The sequence below is a fragment of the Lissotriton vulgaris genome, chromosome 1_1 (genome assembly GCF_964263255.1).
Source record: "Lissotriton vulgaris chromosome 1_1, aLisVul1.2, whole genome shotgun sequence".
NCBI classification, from domain to species: Eukaryota; Metazoa; Chordata; class Amphibia; order Caudata; family Salamandridae; genus Lissotriton; species Lissotriton vulgaris.
This window is the reverse complement of record NC_141685.1, coordinates 613,542,220-613,562,114: the sequence shown is the minus strand read 5'-3', so window position 1 is coordinate 613,562,114 and position 19,895 is coordinate 613,542,220. Positions and strand designations below refer to the sequence as shown.

The 19,895-nt window shown below is 45.0% G+C and overlaps 1 protein-coding gene across 1 annotated transcript in view; it reads right to left on the bottom strand.

The window, feature by feature from the left end:
• AK5 (adenylate kinase 5) overlaps nucleotides 1-19,895 on the bottom strand; it is a 2,618,000-nt gene that overhangs the window by 367,798 nt on the left and 2,230,307 nt on the right. Inside the window, exon 11 of the mRNA XM_086954134.1 lies at nucleotides 4,427-4,590. Within this exon, the coding sequence (XP_086810260.1) occupies nucleotides 4,427-4,590 (164 nt within the window). The remainder of the gene's footprint in view (nucleotides 1-4,426; nucleotides 4,591-19,895) is intronic.

Genomic DNA, 19,895 nt, shown 5'->3' with positions numbered 1-19,895 from the left:
CGCCTGATGTTGGTACCCCTAGGTTTATGATAGAGGAAACCTTGCTGTATTAAGGTGCTGTAGTAACCTGCCCTGCAGATCTTGCGAAGGCGGCCTGAGGGACCTATGGTTATACCTGCATGCTAGTAGATGTTGGGATGCTATGAGGGCTTCCCTTACAAGGGGTTATGCAGGATGCTGTCTGCTGTAATTACAGCCGCTACCAAGGATGAAGGCCTGAGTTGGCCCTGCCTGACGCGTAGTTCCCTAGGTGGAGGGGGGAAGAAACCTGATGTTTTATTACAGGTGTTCCTGCCTAATGTTAATGCCAGGTGATTCCTATTCTTTTTGCAGGAGTCGCCAATGCCAGCTATTTTGGGTTCTTATCCCTAATGTTTGATTGCATGTTTAATGGGCGAATACGCCAAGTGCATTTTTCCCTTATATAGGTGTCACTGATGTTACGTGCCAAATGCTAACCTTTTTATATTTCAGCTAGACACTATGGACTATGGACTAAACCCTTTTTGTCCCATGTAAATAATCCCCCACTGAAATACTTGGCTTGGGTGCCAGTTGGCGCCATGTTATGATTACCAGTGTATTTTTCCTTTTTACCTTACAGGTTGGAGATATCACTAAACATCTTCTTTTCCAACCAAAGGTGGAGTTGCGTCTCTTTTGTAGTGTGCCTGGTGTGTTGTCTGTGGATACTGCGTGAATGCTTCACATGTCCTTGGAGTTTGGCCTGCCCGCTTGATGCCATGCTACCCCCTTGGAGATTTGGGTAACCCCCATTTCTTACATTGGTGGCAGCGGTGGGATAGGACTTGTGTTTGCGCAGTACCACAGCGGCCACGGGTTACACTGCAAATAGAGCTTTGGATGTAATCCGAGCCTTTAATGTGGGGATTATTGTTGTTTGCTAAATTGCTTCCTCCTGAAAGTGTTTGACAACTGTGTCCCCTTGTTCCACTGGGAGGGTGTGTCCCGGGTGTACCTCTCCACGATGGGGTTGATCTACCGGGAAGTGGAACTGATGGAGTACACCGAACAGGAGGTGATAGACTTCCTCCTGGAGAGAGGGATACCCCCAGTAGGGAACATTAGGAGGAACCTGTTTCTCTATGAGGCCCTCAAGAGGGGAGAGCCCTTAGAGATTGATGGGGACTTGTCCGACTACCCCCCCCGAGGTTTTAAAGGGTCAGTGGGTTAGAGACCAGAGAGAGGGCTCCCCATCCAGAACCCTGGGAGGTAATTACTCCGATGAGGAGGAGGAAGAATTTGAGAGGGAGGAGATGCCAGTAGCTGTGGAGGACACCGAAGATAGGGAGTCTCGCACTGGGTCCAGTCCCGGGGGTACTGCCCCATCCCTTTCCCTGTCCCCAGAAGAGTGGGTAGATAGGAGAGAAGAGAGGGAGTTTCAGCTGGCGCTGGCAAAGCTCAGGCATGCCGAGGGCTTAGCGCAGCTGAGGGTAGAAGAGCAGCGACTAGAGACTGAAAAAGTCCTAGCTCTGGAAAGGATGGCGGAGGCGGAGAGGGCCTTCGCCAGGGAGAGATCAGCTCAGGTGGGTAGTTTGTCCCCTGAGAGTGGTTTCAGGAGTCTGGATTCACCGAGGTGGGTGGGATCCAGTGGTGGCAGCGAGTGTAGGACCAGTGCAAGGTGTCCCACTCCCGAAGCCCAGGAGACTGTGCCTGATTCCCCGGAGGAGGAGGACGGGTTAGTGTTGAGGGGCAGGGGAAAGCTGTCCCATCAGTCCTGGGGAGAGTTTGAGGAGGAGTGTTGGACTGTACTGGAGGATTGGGTGGTGAGGAGAGCAGTGGAGGATTGGGAAGGGCTGTGCCATGCCGTTATCCGGGAGCACATGCTGAGGAGTTGTTTCCCAAGATTCCGTCAACATCTGTCGCAGTGCGGGTTCTCAGACCTCAGGGAACTTGCACGGGAGGCAGACCTCTGGGTAAGTGCCAGAGCGTCTGGGAAGGCTGAGGGGAGTGATCCTGAAGGGAGTGAGGCGGGGAGGTGTCCCAAGGTGCCCCAGCTGCGGCCACCAGGCCTGGAGTGTTCTTTAAGAGAACCCCAGCTTGGGAGGCTAGGCTGCCCCGATGTGTCATCCAGAAGGAGGGATCCCCTTATGTCAGGAGAACCCGGAGCATCATTAATCAGAGCTCCAGGGGTTCGGGGGTCTGACCAGTCACAGGGTCTAGATCTTGGACTGGGGTTCCAGGTTCAGGAGTTGCCTGGCCTGGAGGGTGGGGTTCCTGTAAGGCAGGTCCCTACCAAATTGACTCCCAGGGGTACCACTTCCAGTGGGAGGGTGCGGAACTCTGGGAGGGGGTGCAGAGGGAGGAAGGTCTCCTCTCTGTCACCGGCTCAGCCACAGGGCATAGATCCCGGGTTGGGTGGCCAGGGACAGGAGTTGCCTGCCCTGGTGGGAGGGACATCTGTAATCAGAGTCCCCCCGGAAGTGACTCCCAGGGGTACTTCTCCGGGTAGGAGTGTGCAGAATTCTGGGAGGGGGTGCAGGGAGAGGGAGGACTCGCCCCTGTCACCCGTTCAGCCTGTGAGTTTCGACTCCAGGTTGGGGAGAGAGTTGTGTGAGGGTGTCCCCAGGCGTAGGAGATGGAGGAACCCAAGGAGGAGAAGTAGGGGGAGGGGAGCCTCGCCCCTAAGGGCTGGTCAGTCTGAGGGTGTAGACCCCAGGTGGGTGGACCAGTGGAAATTTGGAGAGAGGAGAATGGTTCAAGGGAATTCCAAGCCTGAGGCTAGAGCCTCCCACTCTAGGAAGGAGAAACATCCCACTAGGGAACACCAGTGGGGTGGTTCTGTTGGTGAAGGGAGGGTTGCGAAAGAGAACCATTGGGTTCCAGAGTGGAGGAGAGACTGCAGGTGCTCCTGTAGTTGCAGGCCTGCGTCCACCTTTTTCCGCCCCAAGCAGGGAAGCCCATCAAGGCATTGATCGGTCTACCCTGGCTTTTGGCTGGGGGGGAGTCGTGTTGGACTTGGCCTTTTTCCCCTGCACATCCGCTGTGGTTTGTGGAATTCCCATTGCAAAATGCGTTTAGAAGCACAGTGGTGGAGAGCCCCAGGACCATTAGTAACGAAAGCATCACCCCACATTGTTCATGCCCCTCGCACAATTCATTGACACAAATGTCCCTGGGGGTTGACTCTGCATGTTTTCATTTTGATATTCGGACAAGTCTTTGCATATTATTATAAGGTTCTGTAAATTTGTGTGCAATGAAAGCATGCCTTTCATTGTAATTATGTTTCATAATTTTTAAACTTAGTAACACAATCCACACAAATACACTCCACACCAAGCCACATAATTCCAATCAGCATAATTTCACTCAAAGGCACACACTTCCACGTCACACAATTCAACTCTATATATTTCCATTCCGCACCACATAATTGAACAACAAAACACATATTTCAATTCAACAACACAAATACACAACACACCACATAATCCAATCCACACCATAGCATTCCACATCATGCCCAAAATTCAACAGCACACCACATAACTAAACTCCACAACATACCACTCCACAACATAAAAAGCCATTCCACATAATTACACTCTAACACACAATTCAACTCCACATAATCCCAGTACGCTCAACACCACATAATTACTATCCACATATTTCCACTGAACAACATGCCACATAATTCCACTACACACCACACAATTCCACAACTAACAATTTCAATCCAACCCAGATAATTCCACACTGCATACATCCACTACACTCCAGTCTAAAACACATGGATAAAAGAGACTGTCATTTACATCACCAATACCACCAAGCCTCACAAATGCTTGACCAATTTGCATTGCAAATACTTCTTTCCTTTGGGACCAGTAAGAAAGGCCAATTTATGTATGACTCCCCCCACCTCTCTGCCTCCGTGTAGCAAATGAAAGTATAGGCAGATCATTTTAGGGGCCGTTCATAACATAAAATTATAGATGAGTAAAAAGTGAATTACGGGGATGTTTTTCACCTCGGGGATCTGAGTAACATCATAAACTCCAGCATTTGTTCTTATCTATTTGATGCGCGGTAAAAAACATCCCCGTAATTCACAAATACCCATATATAATTCTATACATGACATATGATAGGAGGTATTTTATCATATATGTCACTTACATCCAATGAACAGCTGAAGAGGTTCCGCATTCTTTACTGCCACTTGGGCCACACCAGTCAGGTCAATTTCCTGCTTTATTCTCGAGATTACTCACATGTGCAATACACACATTTTTAACCTGCAGTTAGCAACTATCACAAATAGTTTACAAACTAATCCTCTTCATAAGGGCTAGTTCTGGTTTACTTTACAAACCACAGTTGCTTAATCACAAGTAAAGAAACCGCTTTTTAAATCACTTGTGGGCTGAATGCTACTGTAAATGGAGCTGCATCTTACCCCTGGCACCTGCTCGCCACGCGCCATGACGTCTCTGAGGAGCCGGCCTCTCTCCGAGGATGACGCAGATTCTTTTCTGAGCAGATCTGCTTCACATAGATGGGTGACTCCGTATTTCTGCGCCATCCTCTCACACAGGCCCTCTTTGCCGGAGCCAGGACCACCTACGGAGACAACGGAGTACAGCTGACGATCCTTGTCACATTAATTATTGACCCATGTGATAAAAAATATGAACCAGTAAATGTTAAAGGACAGCGCAGCAAGATTAGAATGTATTATTACACGCGAATGACCAGGAGGCAATAATGCATTCAGATCGACGACACAAAATGAGAAGCTTTACAAGCGAGGTTAGCGCCACATCACAAATAATAAACTAAGAATCAGTCAAGTTCCATCCAGGCAACCACAGTTTATCAAGTTATGCTATTTAAAATAAACTATGATTATAATTCAAAGATACTGCATCCTCTCATTTATTTTTTTATGTGAATATGTACAGATGTTTAATCTTTTTAACACATAAGATTTTAATCAATTGTTCGAATTTTCTGTGGATATATATTTATAAATATATAAAATGAAGCACCTCTAAAAACTGTTAATGGTTCTGAAACGGCATAAAACACTGTTTGCTAGTAATGCTTAGTAACACACAAAATGCATGCCAAAACTCATGATTTCACCCATGCAGATAACACAAAGAAAAAAATACCCAAGCATTTGCAATGCAATAGGTCTCGCATTTGCGAGAGTTTAAGCTGTTGGCATTTTAAATGGAAATAACTTTTATTTATCTGTTTTGATAATTAATACATATTTAAAAGGCATTGTCATTTCCAATGGCAATAGCTCAAACTCTTGTAAATTCGAGATTTATTTTATTCCAAAGAAGCAGCCACCATTGTACCGGGCTGCTTGGAAAGTGAAAGCGCGCATACCACTCTGAATATTGCAGGAAAGCATGTCGTGCCTGCAGTAGGAGAAGCTCATTAGAGAAAATAGTGTTTACAGACTAAATAAAACGTACTGTGTAACAACAGAAGTAAAAGTGCCCATAATAGGGATTTTGCCAAACCCTACTGCCCCCCCCCTCTTTGTATCGATATAGCTTCTCACTTGTAGAAATTTAAAGAAATGGCTTGACTCTAGACCGTACTTCATCTACTCAGCCTAGTGTAAGCATTATATTTCCCAAGTCCAAAGCTCTTTGCAAACGCTTTCCAAATACTATGCGCAGCCAAAATCGTCTTAAACCGTGTCCTTTTAAAATAACTAAAGTCAGTGTGCTTCAAAAAGAAATTCTCCGCTTCTACCCCATAACTAAATCATATATTGCTAGTGAACCAAACTCATCTTGCCCCTCTGCTTCTGCTCCCTCAAAAAGACCTGCCATATATTATAGTGCCGCAGCCCAACAATAGAGCTTTAGATCTGGTAACAACCAGCCTCCCCTATCTCGAGGCAATGCCAGATACCTAAGAGCTCTCCTCGTCTTTCCCTTGGCACATATAAATCTGTTAATCATGTGCTCACATCCCTTAAACCATTTGGATTCAAACAGCAGTGGAATTGCTCTGAAGATATATAAAAACTTAGGCAAAATCATCATCTTTACAATGTTGGTGCGTCCCACAATTGAGAGGTGCAAATTCTCTAACCTGTCCAGATCCTTCCTCACTTTAGCCAATATTGGTGTTATATTTTTCTCCACTAAAGTACCTAAGTCAGAAGTGATAGTTACCCCCAGATATACTCCGGCCTGCACCACTCGATGATCAGAGCAGACCGCCTGTTGATTTTTTATTATCTGCGTCTTAATGGTGTTCAATGCATATCCTGAGACCTGGCCAAATCTCAAGGCCTCGATCTCAACCTGCATTATAGCCTCTGTGGGGTTGGGTGTTATTACTGCCACGTCATCGGCATATGCAAGCACCTTACATTGCCCCATACGTGTATGCAGCGGGGGAATCCTCTCACACATCTCTATTCTTCTGATCAACGGGTCCATATACATCAAAAATAACAGCGGGGAACATGGGCAGCCCTGTCTAGTGCCTCTCCTTATTCGAAGAGGGCGGGTGGATCCTAGGTTGATCCGAATTGCAGCCCTCGGGTCCGTGTATAATGCTTGGATTGCCTTAATGAATCCATATCTAAAACCTGATCTTTTTGAGATATGCCACAGATAATCCCAGGAGACCCGGTCAAAGGCTTTCCCTGCATCTAATAGCATTACTGCCATCGGGTCTCCTGCGACCTTTGTGGCATCAAATAGCGTAATAACCTTACGTGTATGGTGAGTCGTACCCTACCTGGAATAAAACCATGTTGGTTAGTGCTCACAAGAGTGCCTGTTATTTGGGCGAATCTTGTTGCTAATGATTTAGAAAATATTTTTGTGTCAGAATTCATGAGTGTAATTGGCCTGTACGATCCAGGTTCAGTGTCTGGTTTCCCCATCTTTAAAAATATAACAATGTCAGCACCTCTACATGACCCTGGTATAGAATCCCCTGCCTGTGCCTTCTGCATCGTTGTGACCTTATGCTCACAGAGTCCATTCCAAAATACATTGTAGAATTCAATTGGGATTTAGTCTGGACCTGACGCTTTTCCAGAAGGCAGATTTGATACAGCGACTTTAATCTCTTCTAAATCTACCACATCTTCCAGTCCTTCCGCTTCTATGTCCGTCAGCCGTACCACCGGAATTTCATCCAAATATGCCCCTATTTCCTCAGGGTCTGCTGTTCGTAATACAGTGTGGCATAAAACTTTCTTAACACCTCCCGTATTTCGTCCGTGTCTGTATGTAGTCTACCTGTTGTGTCCTTAATTTCCCTTACCTCCCCTGAAGCAGCCTTTTGCCTTGTACGTATGGCTAATGTTCGCCCAACTGTTTCACTGTACTCATGACATCTCTCCATTTTAGTCATAAAAATCTTAGCTGCCTTATTTGCGATGTCCTTTTCCGCCTCCATTTTTGCCTTTGCTATCTTTATGAGAACAGAGTCTAACGGGCCCCTGTTAAGACACAATAATTAAGTTCCTCCTCCACATCCATTACTGTCCTAGCCAACTCTTTATTCCTAATCTGCTCCTGTTTACGTTTAAAAGTGTTGAAACTTAGGGTCTCCCCACGCACTCCCGCCTTAAAGGTGTCCCAGACTATTCCTGCAGCCGCAGTACCCCTATTAATTTCAAAAAAATCTTTGATCCATTGCGACATGTGCTGTATGTACTTTTGATCCTGCAGGAGCCCTCTTTCAAATGTCCATACTCTCTCCTTCCTACTCCTTATTGATGCATCTATACTTAATATCAAGGGGTTATGATCACTAAATATTCGGGGCAGTCTCTCCATCTTAGCACAAGAGATCAGTGAATTGTAGACGAGGAAGTAATCCAATCTTACACATATCTGATGAGGGGCAGAGTAGTACGTAAAACCTTTATCCCCAGGTCTTGTTTTCCCCCACATATCCGAGAGCATGTTGTTTCTTACCATTTCCCCTAATGCTCGATGGACTCTTTTTTTCCTCTCTTGATACCTCCCAAAAGATCCTACCCCTAACCCATCCGCTCCATTGTTGTTAAAATCCCCCCCCAAAATAACAGGAGGAGCCCAGGCTGCCAGCTCCACGTCTAGAAACTCAAAGACCTCCGGATCATCCTCCGTTGAGCCATAAATTACCCCTTGTGTAGTCCACTCCCCCTCCAAGAGACACTCGACTAGTGCCCACCTACCCCATTGATCCTCAAGTTTCCAACTAGTTGTCACATTCCTGCTCTTTGCTAATATAGCAACGCCTCTATTCTTCGAGCCTTGTTTTGAGTATGCTAAGACCTGAAAACCTAGTTGGTCCAAGAGGTACCCCTGTAAAGCCATAACACGAGTTTCTTGTAACAATATAAAGTCCAAATTCATCTGTCTTAGTGAGATTGCAATCCTTTGCCTTTTCTGACGATCATTCAGGCCGCTAACATTCCAAGTTACCAATCTAACAGCCATTTAATGCTTCTAAGTAAGCTACCGCTCATAAAGCTATGGAGCCAAAGAAGAGTTTCCTCCTCAACAACGTTTAGAACTGATTTCTCTTCAATTACTGTTTTCCTAGTTGCCATAGTGCAAAATGCGCCCAATCCTTCCCACACCCATTCTGATCCACCCGTGTATTTTTTTACTCTGTCGTGCCCTGTACCCCTTCTCCCCTCCCTCCCCCTCCCCAGACACCCCACCCTTGCATGCCCCACCCCCCTTACTGTCCTGACCTATACATGACAGCCTGGACCCCAGGGTGTCTCCCCCCCCTTCCCCTCTTTATTCGCCATACATGCTGCCTATTTCTTGTGTGCTGACCCTGTTATTACAGCATTTTATCACCTTATGTACCTGGTTTGTGCTAGAATTTATCTGCTAAACCACCTCACTCTATTGTTGTGCCTTTCGGTTAGCTTGTTTCAGAGCCACCATCTGACTACTCTGCCCTCTACTCTCCTTCAGAGAAGTGAGGTACTCCTGAGCCAATACTTCAGAATAAAACACCCTGAACTGCCCATTAACTCCTACTTTAAGGCGGGATGGGAACATCAAATAGGCTTCACACCTGGCGTTTTGGAATGGAGTTATTAATTGTCTCATCCGCCACCGTCTTTCAACGGTGGTGTGACAAAAGTCAGGTCGGGCAAAAAAAGTTACATCTTTGTAGGTTGGTTTAGCCTCTGGCTTTGTCTTACTCATTAACTCTTCTCTTAATAGAAAGTTGCCTATGTATAACAAAATCGCCCTCGGTTTGCCAGCTGTGGTTCCCCCTTTTCTGAACCAGAGGGAACCCATGGGCTCGCTGGACCTCGTTTTCCCAATCCCATTTAGTTAACTCAGGGAATGCTCCTCTGAGCAGCTCCACCACAAATGCCCGGATGTCCTGGCCCTCCTTTCCTTCGTCAATTCCTAGCAGTCTTATGTTGTATCGCCTTTGCCTGTTTTCAAAATCTTCGAGCTTCCTGAGGGCATCTGATGCTGTTTTTTCCTGCTCCTGTTTATCCTCCTGAAGCTTCGCAACTACATCTTCCAGCTTCCCAGTCCTTTCCTCAACCTCTGTAACTCTCCCAGCCATATCTGCATACAGTTTGTTAACTTTTCGTAGAGACCCCTGTCTTTTTTTATTAGCATGCCTAGCTCTGCGCCCTTCAGCTCTCGCTTCGCTCTGCATCTGCTTTAAGGTTGTGAATAGCAGATCAAAGTTAGAGTTTTGATGTTGCGCCTGATTAGGCTGATGAGAACTGGCGCCTACCCCTTCCCGGTAAACCTGCGATGTAGCGGAGTAGTCCCAGTCAAGCTTCTTTGCAACTTCCAGTTGCTCCGGGCTAAGTGAGTTTTGTGCTCTCATGTGTGACCTCCTTTTGGCGCTGTTTGACTTCCGACGTGCGAGAGCTCTGTGTACCGTTTCCCGTTCAACTTCTGAAGTTTCTAGCTCAGAATTCCCTGTTTGCTGTTCCGGCGATAACGAGGCGAGGTCTGAGTCTGAGTCTGCACTTTCACTTAAACCTGAGCCTGTATCTGTACCAGAGCCATCTCCGTCATCCTCGTCATTAACAGAGAAGAAACACTCATCACTGGGTGAGCCCGGCACTATTGATCCTTGAGGGGTGCGATCACTGCACTGCCCCCCCTTCATCATTTACCCTGTCTTCCCTTAGGCCAGACAGTCTTCTCAGAGCAGATTCGCACCCAACATCTTGCGTTACCCACCCAGTGCTCGTGCCCGTGTTACTCGTGAGAGATCCAGCTAGATTGGTGCCAGAACCACGCTCAACTATTGCTATTGTACTAGGGTCACTCAAAGTACTCTCCCCAGGAGGTTCAGGTTCGTTAGGTATCAAGTCCCGCTCCCCAGTCTCTCCCTTCTTCACCAACTCTGAGCTTGTAACCAGTAACATCGCGTCCTCGCTGTCCCCCCATGCCAGCACCTGCTCCTGTACCTGCATATCAGAAGTAGTCTGCTCTGCTTGAGGAGCCAGGCATTCAACCTGCTGCATTTCCTGTAACAGATCCCCACAGCTCTCACCTCTCTCGTCAACGCCCGTGTTCTGCACTTCTGGAGCCGATTCCGTAACCTGCGTCTCCGTCTCCGACAATCACTCGTTGCTCGCCTTGCACGCCTCACCCTGAATGTGTGAGCCGCTGCCTGCCTCTGCTTCTGCGTCCGCGCCGTGACCACGGGGAGGCGGTAGGCGAGATGAATGATCCTGTACTGCCCTCGGAGGTAGTGATACTGACCCAGCAGAGAAAGCTTCAAACAAAGTAGGTTGACAGAGGACCAGCTCTCTTCCCCCTTCCACTGCTGTTCCTAGCTCCGCATCGGGCAAATGATTTTTAGCTCTTTTTTTGCTCAAAAGCGCTTTTATCTTCCGTTCTTTTTCCTTTCTTGGCTATGCTCTCGGTCATTTTCTCTCCTTTCTCACCGCCAGCTGTTCTCCCCGCGTCCTTCGGAGTCTGAACCTGAGTTTTTGCCCTGGACTTCGCTCTCAGGTTATCTGCTGGGGCACCGGGGTCACTAAATACTGCGCTCTCACATTCAAGATCCTTCTCCTTTTCCAACAGGTCTTTCAGCTCCTTTACCACCCGCTGGTGTTTTGGGGCCATAATTCGCGCTGAATAACGCCAGTGATAGCTACAGCAGATAACAGTCACTTTAATTTTGATGTCAGCACTCCGGGTACTGATTCTATGCGCATTCAATCTTACCCTATTCAGCTGAAGCCCCCGCATCACCATCTATTGTCCAAGTTATTCCAAAGGTAGTGTTACCATTCCATTTTAGCTGTTTTTTTTTGCCACACAGCTCAATGTACAGCGCCAAAAAGGGTCAGCAAACATAAATCCCACAGAGAGGAGGAAAAGTATGACGGTCCCTTATGGCCTGCCGGCGGCCATCTTGCCCCCGTATTGAATCGAAAGCCCAACCACCTATACACCAGAATCATACAGTAAGGTTTTAAAGGAGGCCATGGCAATGATTAAAGTATATGTTGGAGATTTGCAGGCGGCCATTACATTTGCTGATTTACCCACATAGGACATGAACAAGTAGCAAGCATACAGCACAAGCTATCTGAATAATATAAGTGAGTAGATATTAATTTGCACTCTGGCGTCTGGCAAGATTAGCAACAGAATTTGCTATGAGGATTTTAAAAATTATATTGATCATTTTGCTCCATTAGTGTTACTGTAAAACATATTCAAGGTGTTATATTATTTTCAGGTTCTTTCTATGGGGAATGAGGTACACCACAACGGATGAGGACTTAGCCTGAATGTTCATCCCCGAGTTTTGCCATTCATTTGAGGCTAGGTGTACAAAGCCATTTTGCAGTATCAAACTCTGCCTTTTCCAAAATCACTGGGTCTGCGACTATAAAATTGCTTTTGGCTATTTACTAAACCTTTTTGCGATTTGCAAAGCCTTTTCCGAACCATACCATAGGTTCACTGACTCATTCCACAATCACAATTAGACTGGGGAATCCACATCTAATTGCAAATTGCAATGAGATGTATCAACGGTTTGTGATCACAAATGCGGTAGCAAACCATTGATAAGGTGCAGACTCTTCAAAGGTGGAGATAACCAATTCCGCACTGGAAGGCTACTCCAGAGACAATTGTGTTAGGACAGTCTCAAGTTGAACATGCAATGGTCTGCCAATATTGTTTTTAAAAAGCAGCACCGGTTCCTTTAAGGAACACAGACGACTTTAAAAAACGGATTTCCGTTTGATAATGCCAACACAGGGATAGTGGACTGCTGTCCATGCTGTCCTGTGTTTGGACACAAACACACGGGTCACAAATAAAGACTTTCATATTTAATATCCATTAGGCAGGTTATTATGCTATCTTATACAACTGAAGATTTTGTGACATGAGTGCAATTTGCAATCAAAACTTATAACTTGTCTTTTTGTACATCTGGCCTCTGATCATGATAGCAGGAGTCAAACGACAGGCTTTGGGCCAACTAGACCAGTCTATATTATTTGCTCTTTTCAAAGAAATGTGTTATCAGTAGTTGCTTCATCCCAAAAATCAGACTGGAGGGGTCTGCGATTTTGGTGGCTCCTTATGAATGGATTTTGTTTGCTGAGTACAATTTTGCTAGCTTGCTTGAATTTAGGGAGGAAATGTAACTATTCTCCTGGATTCAGTTCTGGCTTCTTCAAGAGAGTTCATAAAAGGGTTTCAAGGTGCTGCCTTGTGAGATTACCTGAAATAGTTCATGTAAGTCAGTTTAAATAGAGGGGATGTATCTTATTTATGCACACAAACACTGCCAAATTGAAATGAGTCCCTAGATATGTGACATATATTCCATTTCAGATATTACAAGAAGTATTTATTTAAAGTGCATACCTGCATGCAGTAGTCTAAAAATAGTAAACATTGTTAACATGACCTACTTAAATATCCTTCATACTGTAGGTAAATAAACCATACATGAAAATGTTAGACATTACATGCAATTGCTATGGCAACCGTGGCAGAACAGCACAACACTGTTTTATTAGCCAAAGTGATTTTCTAATGTGTACCATCACGGTCTTCCATCCAAAATAACTCATGGTGTGGCTGATAGTTTTAAAAGATAATATGCATAGTGACCAAGGGGCATATCTATGTAATTTACATTTTGCGATTCTCAAATAGTGATTTTTAAGGAATCGCTATTTGAGAACTGCAAAATGGAATGTATGTAATAAATCACAATTATTTTGCGAATCTCTGAAATTCCTTAATTGCGATTAGTAAATTGCAAATCGCAATTAAGGAATAAGTGTCCTATTCATTCCAATGGGCCAAGAGGCCCATAGGAATGAATGGGGATACATTCTCAAATTGCGATTTTCTATGGGAAAATCACAATTTGAGAATCGCAATTCCAAGGGTGCTAGGGTGTCCAAAGGGCACCTGCTGCACCCCCGGAATGTGCATGTGAGTACATGTGGCACACATACATGCCCTAAGGGCATGTCTGTACGCCACATGGCAGTTTTAATTTTTTAAAAAAATGCATTTTAACAGGAAATCGCAAAATTGGAGTAGGCGGTATTTTGCGATTCCTTAAGCCAAAATCGCAATTTGCAAGGCACCCCTACATAGCATTTAAGGAATCGCAAAATTGCGATTCCTTAAAGGCTTGAGCAAAATAAGGAATTGCAATTTTTGCAATTCCTTATTTTGCTATGTGGCCCATACATACTAAAACGCCGCTAATTCCGGAGTTTGAGAATTGCAAATGGCTTCTTACATATACCCCCTAGATTCTGTCTTGTTCCATCTCATACATAACGCAAACAATTTTGCCAAGTAAGGACCCGCATTGCTCTAGGGCTTCATCAACTACTGTACTAAAATAATCGACACAAATGTATGCATGTACCCATTTTTACCAATGAACTTAAGGTCAGATCTGGTTTTTAGACCTTAAAACATAAATACGTATGTAGATGCATGCTTGCATAGTACTGATTTAAATTTAGATAATGTATATTAACTTCAACGATATACCTTAATATTTGTTTTAAAATGCAGCTCTGACCATGGCAAGTACATATTAGATTCTAACAAAATGATGCCAGGGTCTATATTCAATGCTAGCTTCTGTTACCCCTCCTCCTTCAATGCCAACACATTGTCCATCCGTTTTTTTTTTTAGTACTAGAGCCTGCATCCTGCAGCGTATGTTTAGTAGAAGCAGATTCTGTGACCTTGACCACTTGAGGTGGTTCGCTCATTCACTCGGTTTTCCACTTTAGTAGCACAGCATTGTGAGACATTGAGTTGGAAGTTGACAGTTGGAAGTTACAGCAGATTAAATTTAATAATGCAACTTCAATGTTATTCTATGGGATAGGTAGGCCTTGCAGTAGTGCAAAATGACTTTAAGAGTTTTTCACTACTTTTAAATTTAAAACTTAAAGGGAAAGGACTTCCTTTTAAACACAATGCACCTTGCCCTCTGGGCTGTCCAGGGCCTACCCCAGGAATGACCTGTATGTTTTAAAAAGGTAGGTTTGGGCCTAACAAAAGGTCTTTTTTGCCAGATCAAAATGACAGGTTAAAACAATACACACAGGCTGCAATTGAAAGAAGTTGCTTGGAGTTCCAATCTGGACCACTATCAAAAGAACTAAATAAAAAAATGGGCAATGAGAGAAGTAATTTTTAATGCTTTGAAATAAACTTTATGTGATCTTATTGATAAATATCCTCCATGGCCTATTCCCGCCAGAATGATTTTGAACACTTAATGGAATGAACAGTTTGGCCACAGGTCGGAAAGAATGCTGGCCTGTAGGGAGGTGTGTAAGGGACAGGTTGGAGGCATGCTGGACTGTAGGTAGGTGTGTGAGGGACAGAGTGGGGGGCATGCTGGCCTGGAGAGAGGTGTTTGTGGACCGTACATAAAAAGTACATGAAAGTTCTTCATCTCAGTCCTCCCATCTTTCAGATCTTCTGGTAATTTAGGAAACTCAGACAATCCACGCTTGTCTTGGTGCCAGGCACCATGAACCCATCTGGAACCTGTTCCTCCGTGGCTTGTTTCCTTTTCCTTGATATGCAGCGCTCGAAGATTAACTTTTAAAAAATGGTTTTCAAAGCGGAACCAGATGAGGTTCCAGCGCTCACTCTGCCATGACACCGCTTATGAATCTGAGCAAGTCCGAGCAAGCCTGGCAAGTCCGAGCAAGCCTGGCCAGGCTGGCAAGCCTGACATTCAATCCAAGAAAGAACCCCAATAAACTACTGACCAAGCAAGAGTCTACTCTTTACTCACAGATCAAGGACCTTTTTGGCTTTCCGATCAAAGTTCCAAAAAACAATGCCAACTTGCACTCCTTCTCACCCATCCCTGAACACGAAATCTATAGCACCCTGCTAGCGATCAACCTGCAAATCATTTCTCCAATCCCCTACCCCCACCTTTATTCAAAATGATAAAGACCTCTATTCTACCACTATGGGCAAAAATTGCTAACACCTCCCTGAGGCAAGGTTCCATACCTGACTGCCTTAAAATAGGGCAAATCACACCTATACTAAAGAAAGCCAACTCCCTCTCCAAAGACCTCAACAACTAGCGCAATATATCCAGCATCTCCACTCTGGTGAAGTTATTGGAAAAATATGTACAAATTCAACTTTGCAACCACATCAAAAACTTCAACCTCCTAGATAAAAACCCAATCCGGCTTCCGTCAAGGTCACAGTACTGAATCAGCACTCACCCATATAATGGATGACATTTTAAAAATGTTAGATCATATGGAATCATGCCTATTGATACTTCTTGACCTATCTTTCGCTTTCGACGCGGTTAAACACGACAATCTACTGTCCCTACTTGAATGAAGGATGGGCCTAACCGGTCCAGTGTTACAATGGTTCACCTCCTTCCTAAGCAACAGAATCCAAAGAATCAAGATGAAGCAATCATTCTCTCAACCTTCCATGGTCACACCAGGAGTTCCACGGGAATCAGCACTATCACCGATCTTTGGAACCCCTTGCTAATGCGCTGAATTCTGCAAACATTCTATATCACATATACGCGGACAACCCTCAACTATATATGAAAATCTCCTCACCAGATGACTTCATCTCCCTCATCGCCATTCTTCATAATACCCAATGTTGGCTCAATGGCAACTACCTCATGCTCAACACCTAGAACACTGAGTTCCTCCTCACCTCCCCTCCCAATCACACACCCAAGATAGACTTATGGCTGAAGCATCTCTCTCCTTTGATTGCGCTTCATACATCATTGACTCAGCAAAATCCCTGGGAGTCACCCTGGACAAATATTTCAATATGCAGGCACAAATCTACAATGCCACCAAGGGAGCCAATTTTCAGTTGAGTATCTTAAGGAAACTTAAACCCTTACTCCCACAGACTGATCTAAAAATGGCGGTTCAAACTCTAGTACTACCAAGACTGGAATATCGAAGCACCACTCTATGCGGTCCTCCAAAATACAAGCTAGCACCGCTCAGGGCATCACTTAACGCTGCAGCCAGGCTGGTCTCCGGAATAAAAAGAAATAACCACATCACCCTGGCCCGGAAGGCTCTAAACTGGCTACCCTACGAGTCAAGAAAACAACTAAAGATCGCCTGCATGACACATAAAGCCCTACATACCAACACCCTCAGCTATTTAGCACAAAAGCTAGAGCGGTCGGGAGGTTGCAGACATTCGCATAGTGCCAGCTCACTACTACTAAAACCTCAATCCTTCCACAAAAAGAGAACTGGTTGCAGAGCTTTCTCAGGTATCGCACCGAAGGTTTGGAACAACCTTCCCCCAGACGTACGCAGAATCTCCTCCTTTACCGCCTTCAAAAAAGAAGAGAAAATGTTTCTAATGAACAAATTAACATCCTAAATCTTTAACTCTCTGATGCCTATCTGACACCGATTATATCCAAACATCAATGTCTACCTCTTTTGTATTATATGGGATTTCCGATAGTATGTATAATACGTGATAACTATGTACCGTAAAGCGCTCCGATACCCCTGTGGGTCATGTTCGCGCTATATAAAACTTTATAAATAAAATGGGGCTCACGAAGTAAGCATGTCTAAATTTCTTCACCATAATTTAGCAAGCAACTGTTTGTTTCTGCTGGCCTCTGTAATAGAGATCAGGGTCTGCGGTCAGATATCAAATGAGGCATTGGAATCTGTTTATCTCATTTTTTTTTAGCAAGTACAGTACATCAACAAGCAGACAAGATTGTCACAGCAGCATTGAAAGTAAAAGCGCTCACGGCACGCTGAATGTAAATAAAGCATGACATCCTGGCCGAAGTAGGACAAACTCAATAAAGAAAATAGTACTTACAACTCTAAAAATAACACGTACCACGTAAGAACCAAAGTAAAGGAGCCAGTAGCCATGGGACGTTACAAATGACGACACGGCGGTACTAAGTAGGGACTAACAAGCCTCTTTACCAATCATAAGCCAGCATTTAGGAAGGGCAAACACACAAGCCAATTAAAAATATGGGCGTACTGACCTACCACAGATCTTTGCCAGAGCAGCGCTTGCGCACTGGCTCAGGCTAGACCTAAAAAATGACACAGCATCAACAGAAGTATAGCCTCAATGGGATCAATTTTCACTGCCATGACCTTTGTGTGCAGCGTGTGTTAGTCGGAAACCACTCAGCAGGAGTTTTTCACAGGCATCAGCCTGCGGCCAGACTATGTGCCCAACCCGGAATGGATCGCCAGCCTTCGGTCACAGCAGTGGTTGGTCTTAGGCCTTGGCCAGCAACCAGGTCCTGCACCCAACTGACTGTGGGAAATGCGTACACGCTCATTAGCAGCAATGCCTAAGGTTTATTTTATGGTGGTGGATTTAAAAAGAACCTTTCCGAGTGTTGTTCACATTTTTATAAATTGATTTTTGCGGCAAATGTCCACTTTGTAACATTTGTTTAACCACATGACTGCTGGCCATTTTCCCCCCCTGTGCTGGAAAATGCCATTTTGCTGTTTCCATGACGAGCTCAGCTCGTCATCAGCACATGACACCCGTGGGTGATGACGAGCTGAGCTCGTCATCAGCATCGAAAGGGTTAATTGATGTTTCTTCTAAATATATTCTTCCATCAACTCCTGGACTATTAATGGATTTGTTTTATGCAATACACTACATTGCAAATGCATTGAGATGCATATTGCACACCTCTTGATTCTTTTTAAACAATATCCCCTGACCAGTCCAGTAGATTGCCCTCTTCTTGTGCTTGAGGATGTGCTCTCCCTCCCCATCCTCTATTCTCTTTTGATAGAGCTCAGTATGGTTCATTACATTTTAGGGGTGCATCATAATCAAGGGTCGACTGCACCATCATATATAATCATTGGCCGTCCTGTATGGGCACCACACCATAACCCAAAAAGCAGATTAAAAACCTTGGAGTGTGGCTGGATAGCACCTTAGCGTTCAACCATCAAGCCACCAAGCTTTCAGCAACCTGCTTCGGTCTGATGAGGATGCTGAGGAAAATCTTGCCGCTCCTACTCTTTCAGGCCCAGAGAATCTTGGTGCAGGCTATCATCTTGTCCCGCCTTGATTATGGGAACTCCCTGTATTTAGGCGCCCCGGCGAGCACTATTAAAAAACTACAGGTCACCCAGAATTCTGCAGCTCGCCTACTGCTCGGACTTTTTCATAGACATTCAGGGTCAGCCGCCTTGAATACACTCCACTGGCTGCCAATACAGGCCCGGATCCAATTTAAGGCAATGTGCATAGCCCATAAAGCCATATGGCGTACTGGTCCAGCATTAGTCTTCTCCCTAATCTCCCCCTACCATTCACCTAGAACCCTATGATCTGGGGGCACCTGCCGGGCAGTGATTCGTAAAGTCAAGCTAGCAAGGTGGGGGGGGGCGCTCATTTTCTTGCAATGCCGCCTCCCGCTGGAACTCCCTGCCCCCAACCCTACGCAGTGAACCAGATCTACTCAAGTTCTGCAAACGGCTGAAGACCCTTCTTTTCCAGTAACGGGCACAGTCTGACAGTTGCTTTCTCCCACCCATCTAAAGCGCTACGAGGCCTCAGGGTAGCAGTGCGCTCTATAAAACCCCATTACATTACATTGTGTTAATTTAGGATAGTAGACGTGACTGTAATAATGTGAGAAGTGACGTGATAGATATGTAGGGTAAACAAGAGAAAAATATTTGCTAGGTAACATGTGAATAGCTGAAATAATAATGCCTAGAGTTGTACGAGTTGCCAATAATCATCAGTATGTTTGATATGCTTATGTGATGTATTAACGTGCATATTCTCATACTATTCATTGTAGGTAACCTAATGAGGCCCTGGTGTTGTTTCTTATTTTGGCCAGTGTCTGTGCCCTTGGATTGTATTTTCACCAGGAGTTTCTTGCATTAGAAAGAACGGTTGGATTTCATGTGCAAGTTGAATTTGTTCTTTCTCAAATTTCTCTTGCTGTTGGAGAATTTGTCCTCGTTAGCTATAATGATGTCTTTATTTTATGAAGTAAATTTAGGGAGGAGAGGATACATTAAGCTGATAACTTGTATAGCTGTGCTTTCTCAGTGGAGCAAGCCTGAGAATCAAGGTCATCTCGCTGAGTCTTGGGATCATCGTGCCCAGTGGAAACTTACCTACAAGGAGGTGTCTTGGATGGTTGGGGTGATGCCAAATTGCATTCTGGATCTCTTTTTTTGTGTGAAATGCTGTGTTGTATTAGGGACAGGGCCTCGGGGACTTCTCTTTACCTTGCCTATGAAGAGGGAGCTTCTTAGAACGAGCTCCGTAGCTTTATGCTACTTGATCCATGGAACGTGAAGAGGCTTCTTAGGAAGACTAAGTAGGGATATCACGTTAGGAGTAGAGTAG